The 6,039-nt window shown below is 46.8% G+C and overlaps 1 protein-coding gene across 1 annotated transcript; it reads left to right on the top strand.

The window, feature by feature from the left end:
• Window positions 1-2,227: 2,227 nt before the first annotated feature.
• LOC104501001 (cyclin-dependent kinase inhibitor 1-like) lies at window positions 2,228-2,666 on the top strand (the record flags this gene model as incomplete). The annotated part of the gene is made up of 1 exon (XM_010144734.1): window positions 2,228-2,666. A coding segment is annotated over one exon (439 nt), but the record flags the coding sequence as incomplete, so codon positions are not given.
• Between the last annotated feature and the right edge of the window lie 3,373 nt (window positions 2,667-6,039).

Raw genomic sequence — 6,039 nt, forward strand, 5'->3', positions numbered from 1 at the left:
AGTTATATTCCTGCAAAGCACTGTTTATCATTTCCTTAAACCTTCTGCATTTTCCGAAGACCCGATTGCCTTTGAATGAACCCGGTTTAAGCTGGCGAGGGCTTGGCAGCAGGTGAAGAAGCAGCAGCGGTGTGATTCTTATTAGCTGTAGTGACAGCCAGCACCACCGAGTATCCCGAGAGCTAAGGGCAAGCCTGCACACAACCCCAGGAAAGGTTTCGTGTGAAGTTTGGGAGTTGGGGATGCCACCTAGAGGATTATCCGTGTCGTTGTGCGTTTGGCTGCTTTTCGTCAGGAAGAGTGCTTTTCCACGTTTCCTAGGCCTTACAGGGAGCGAGGAACATCTGGTGGCACCTGCCAGCTCTGCTTCTATTTGGTAGCTGAGTGCTGAAGGCTCTTGCCAAATGAGCCGGTGTGACCAAGCTACTTGGTGCTGTACCGCCGTTGGGACCCAGCTGTGGCCCAGGAGGCACCGTAGTCCCGTCAGACCTGATGGTCAGCCCCAGATGGTGTCCCAGACCAGACAGGGCTACTCTCTTCCCTATCTTGAAGCTCCGTGGGAGACATCAGCCTCCAGCAAACCATACCCAACATTTGGAATCAATCCATGCACCGGAAGAGCAACCCAGACCTGACACTGGTTTCATTTCCTGTGGCTGTAGGCCATGCGTTTGCAGGACGCTGGTTCATAGCTGCCAAGAGCAGGGAGTCAGATTTATAAACAGATGCAGGAGCCAGTCTTCCTCTTTGGACCTCCGCTGCTCAGGTATGTTATGAGCTGTGGAACTGACACTCAGCTTCCGCTTGGGAGGAGGTAGCCACATCTCTCAGTATCTGCGTTTTCTGCAGCAGACTGTGCAGAACCATCTAAGTGCAAACGCTGCCCCGTTGCTAACAAGCTGTTGCTGATACCAGGGCCACCAAGTGACGTTCTCAGAGTAAGCACTTGGGGTGTGATTGTGATGGGATGCTCAGAGTTCAGGTGGATTAGCTACAACCCTGCAAAGATAATAGAGGGGGTGATTATACCAGTCGCATCTGGGTTTGTGTCTTGTGCTGTGTCTTGTGATGTGGTTGAAGCACCCTTTGGGACGTTAGGGACCAAGCCAAAAGCTCGAGGTTCTGCAGGAGCTCTGCTGCTCTATCTGTCTGCATGGTCTGTAGACAAATCACCAGCTGACCTCTCTTAGCTCTGCCCCCAAACTCTTTGTGCCCTTCAGACTTCAGTAGTGCAATAAATCAAAAATTTGTCTGTTTGCTGATGTTTCTCTGAGGTTTCTTTTTAGCACATCCACCACTCTGCACCACAGCTTCTGAGAGGAGCTGAGTTTTGTGGATGCAGAGAGAGAAAGAATTGAATGACCTTTAAGACTATTTTCAAGCTCTTCCAGAAATTAAAGACCTAGTGCAGGAATTAGTGGGTGAATGTATTTGGTATATTTATGCCCTTCTGGCCTATGAAATCTGCAAAATGCCTGATATCTCTTCTCTGTCTTGCCATGTCCCTACTTCATCTGCCAGAGAAGGGTGCAAACCCCATCTTTTCTCTCCCCACACCAGCCTACCAAATGGGAAATCCACCTACTGGTGCTTGGTTGGGATTTGCCATTGTAGGAAAGACAGTGGGTTTGTCTGTGACTGGGACTATTTCTCAGACAATTCTTTCAAGAAAAGGAAATGAAAGGCAAGAAAGAGATGCTTGATCATCTTCAGCTTCTAACTTGGCTGACACTGCAAAACGAATGTGGTAAGAGTCATCAGAAAAGAGATAAAACCGCCGCTGTAAGATTAAATGGCTTCTTTACTGATTACCATCAGCCTTTGTTGTCCTGGAAGTCTTCCTTTTCAGGCCCTTTCCCTTGTTTAAGGGAAATTATCCCCAAGTACCACATCTGTGCTTTCTGTCTTTTGCTACCCTACCTCAAGAGACATTGTCCACTTCCTCGTGCATCTCTGTCTCCTTAGGGTAAACGCTCACTCAGTGTACACTGCAATAAGGGTGCACAAAAGAGGTGAGGGCTTTTCACCCTTTCTCATCCTTCCATAGACACATCCTATCGGTGGGAATTCTCACTCTGGCCTGGAGACCAGAGTAAGCCAGAATTTCCAGTAGCGGGTTCAAAAGTAACCAGGGTTTGCTGCCACACTCCCCTTAAAGACTATGCAGTGCCCCCTAAACTGAGTATGCAGAGGGTGGCTGATGGTCTTTGTCTCCTGTCCTTTGCAGGGAGTCACTGCTGTATACGCTGGCTGGAGAAAGGCACTGGGGAGAAAAAATGGAGCAGAGGCCAGGGAAGACAAGCCACGTCCGGAGGAACCTCTTTGGCCCTGTAGACCATGAGCAGCTGCAGCAGGACTTCCAGTACGTGCTGCGTAACAGCATTGAGGGGGCCCAGCAGAAGTGGAACTTCGATTTCCTCCGGGACACACCAGCAGAGGGGCTCCTGCAGTGGGAAGAGCTTAAAGGCCATGAGGTGCCTGCCTTCTATCACAGCTGCATGGCGGGAGAGGCTCAGAGGCGACTGCAGCATTTGAACTGGCCCCTGGGCAGAGAGGACAAGAGTCACCACTTTGCCCAGGTGGCACTGACTGAAAACCCCAAAACTAACAAGAAAACAGGGGGCAAGAGGAAGAAAAGAAGACAGACATCTTTGACAGGTGTGTGAGACCCTGGTGTGGCTCAGATGGACAAACCTGGTCTCAGCAGCTGCTTAGAAATTCTTTGACGGGCCCATAAGCTGATGTTGCTTTAGGAAAGAGCAACCCTTCAAAGAAGCATCTGAAGGAGAAGGAAGGCACACTCTGAAGTTGCTGGGCATGGGGCTTGTGTTTTAGAAAGTTGCTGTTCCACAACCACCCTCCTGGCTCTGCGGGTCCGTTTAGAGCAATAGAAAAATGACCACTTATTGTGGGAGGATAGGTGGGATGAGTAGGAGGGATAGCTGTTTAAAAAAGGTAGCCTAAGAAAGACAGAGAGACGATTTTCAAGCAGAAGATGAGCAGAAAACAGGCTTGCCCATTGGATGGGAGTTTCTGGGTTTTTTTGCTTGCTTATAGGTTTGGCCGTGGACACCCTTACCCCAGTGCAGTAAGGAACACTACTGAGCCAGCTAAGCCTTAGGAGGAAGAACAGAAACCAAGACAGGCCTCCCGCTAGCTTCAGCTTGGTTATTATACTCGGTGGAGGCATCCAGGAATTTGAAGGAAAAATTGATCTTAAACTTGGCCAGGTGGCAAGTTTTCAAATGCTTCTCACCAGGACTTACTGCCAGGAGTGGGTTTCAGCATCCATTGAAGAGCTTTAGGTTTTTGAAAGTCCTTAGCATCCTGCATACTAAGCTCCTCTGAACATCTGGCCCCTCATTTCCTTTTCTCAATGGGATTTGAGCCTGTTTGAAAAATCTTACCCTATGTAGTAGCTTTCCCCTGCCCATACTGGGGTTTTGGTTTATCCAGGATTGAGATTTTCAAGACGTAGACCACGGATTTTCTTTCAGGAATTTGATTTGAGGACCAGCTTGAAATTGCCTGGAAGATAATTGAAGCTAAGGTTTCAGGAAACACTTTCTGAACAGTGATGTTGATCTCAGTTAGGTCAGACAATAGACTAATTTGCTATTCAAGGGTATGAAACTTAATTGTTAGCAAGAGGTTCAGGAAGAGGTTGGAGATTAATGAAGAGTGGAACATTGCACACTGGAGTACAGAACAATGATATTTAATGAGTGCTCATTTATTCTCCAAAGCACTTTACAGCCATTAACTAATTAACAGTATAATTTACAGGTAGGAGTACAGAAGTTTAATTCAGAGCACAATGTTGTGATGGTTTGAGGGAACTGCTGTTCAATTGTAAATCTCTCACTAGGTGTGTGGGAGTAAATTATGCAGATACTTCCAGGGGATATTTTTCTTCCGTTTTGTTTTCCCCAGGCAAGAAACATTTCATCAGGGGATGTGGAAACCAAAATACCACGCTGCACAGTTTAACACTTTCCCACATGTGTTTTCGTAAGAGAAAACCCTGTAGTCTCTGACAATCAGTACCCTTCTCCCCAAGGAACCTGGGTGTGAGAAATAGGCCAGGCAAGTGGTTTGCAATCGTCTGTTTTGGTGAGGCTTGGAGACCAGTCCCCCTCTCGATTCTTCTCCCACAGGCACACACATCCTTCTTACTGCCAGCAGGAGTTACCCTCTAGCTGCAGGAACCTTGTCCCTCCGGGCACGACTGAAGTAATCGAGGCAAAACTGAGCTAGGGAAAGTCATACCTGCTGATCTGGTCTGACCCCACTCTTCCACCCCTTAGCTCTTCCATCCCATGGCCATCCCATAACAAAAGGTTAGTTTAGGATTAGGATCTGAGGTTGGATTTGAATGCGGTTATGTGCGTTCTGCTTTGGTCAACAGGAACGCTGTAATGCTTTATGTTCAGATCCAGCAATGTGCATTTAATTTAGACTTCCAAAGACAGCTGTGGCCCATTAAATAAATATCGATATATTAAAAACCAACTGTGGGGTTTTGTGGACATTGGCATCTCCAGAGTGGAAGGAGCAGAGATTTTCCTGCTGTGTTTCACTCCTCAGAGATTCAGAGAGCGAACCAGCACAAAAGTAGATTTTATCCTGCCTCCCAACCCTTTTATCTAGATGTACTCCATCTCTAGTCTCGCTTTTTCATTGTGGAGCCAGTGTGGTTCTGCTCTGTTTTCTGAGAGAGTTTCAAATTTAAAAAGGCTATAAACATTTGAAGGTTATAAGCCTTTTTCCTTTTTTCTTTTCTTTCTCCACCCGCCTTCCCCCCCGCCCCCAGTAAGGTTGGCATGCGAACACCTCACTCCTCTTCCAAACCTTGTGGCTTGCCTCAGTCTGATACACTTAGACCTTGGCTCTCCTGGGAGACATTCGTAAATCCTTGCCTCCTTTGCTAAAGGTCTAGGAGAGAAAATTGGTAAAAATCTATGTTTTCACTAGCTGCCTTTACTTCTGAAGCAGATAGTTTATGCAAAATGGCTGGAAAGGAAAGCAGGTATTTAAGTAGGTTTATTTAACCCACAGAAGTCTTTCCCTCCTAGGTCTCTGTGGCCAGGCTTTCCTGCCGACAGGCTGCAGGCAGCACCCTCTTCAGCACCTCACTTGTGCCAGTGCCAGTGCTCTGGCATCATCCACTTTCCATGGACTCTGTTTAGCATCTTAGGTGGAGGCTAGACCCTCTGAATGTGGCTCGGGAGAATCCACATCCCCCTGGCTTTTAAGCACCTCCATCAAATTTGAAATTAAGTGTCCGAGCAGTTGCTAAAATTCTTCACAGGCAGAAATAGGAATATCAACTATTTAAGTCTGTTCTGAGTTTCATCTGCAAGGCATAATTCCTAATGTATTTCTTTTCCCAAAATAAAATGGAGGATAGGTATATAGAAGTCTTTTAAGTGGAAGAAGTAAGCAGAAAGGATTACATTTGGTAACTTAAGCTTTTTTTCCTTACTGCTGTTCCTTTCCTCTGCTGCTCCACTGAGACACTACAGCAGATTATAATAGCAGCATTTGCTTTTCTGCTGAGTTAGCAGTGCGTGCTCCTGCCTGCGAGGATACACGCTCCTCGGGATCACATCCTGCTCCAAAGGTTTAACTTAGGGCTAGCGCAGGCACCGCTGCGCTCCATCGCAGCACGCCATGCAGACCTTTCCTTAAGGAAGCTGGCTGCAGGAATTGCGGTGCACGCACTTGGCTTGAAAGACCACAGAATTCCAGTCATCCTGCCAGTAATGTTCTGTGTTGAAATTAATGCAAGACTTTACGCTGCGAGGACCTGATAGCTGTTGCCAATTTGACTGTATCGAAAGCTCGGCTTTAAATATCATGGAGCCCACAACCTCAACTGAAATTGAGCAAATTCATTGCTATGAATAGAAACAAACTACAACAGTTAAATCCCATGAACTCTAAAGATAAATAATTATTTAGCTTCCATTTCAGCTAATTCTGCCCTATGACCTGAAAAAAAGTATGTGTCGCGGTATGAGAAGGGGGGCATTTTCC

This window comes from Buceros rhinoceros, unplaced genomic scaffold (assembly GCF_000710305.1).
Source record: "Buceros rhinoceros silvestris isolate BGI_N320 unplaced genomic scaffold, ASM71030v1 scaffold34341, whole genome shotgun sequence".
Taxonomy (NCBI): domain Eukaryota; kingdom Metazoa; phylum Chordata; class Aves; order Bucerotiformes; family Bucerotidae; genus Buceros; species Buceros rhinoceros.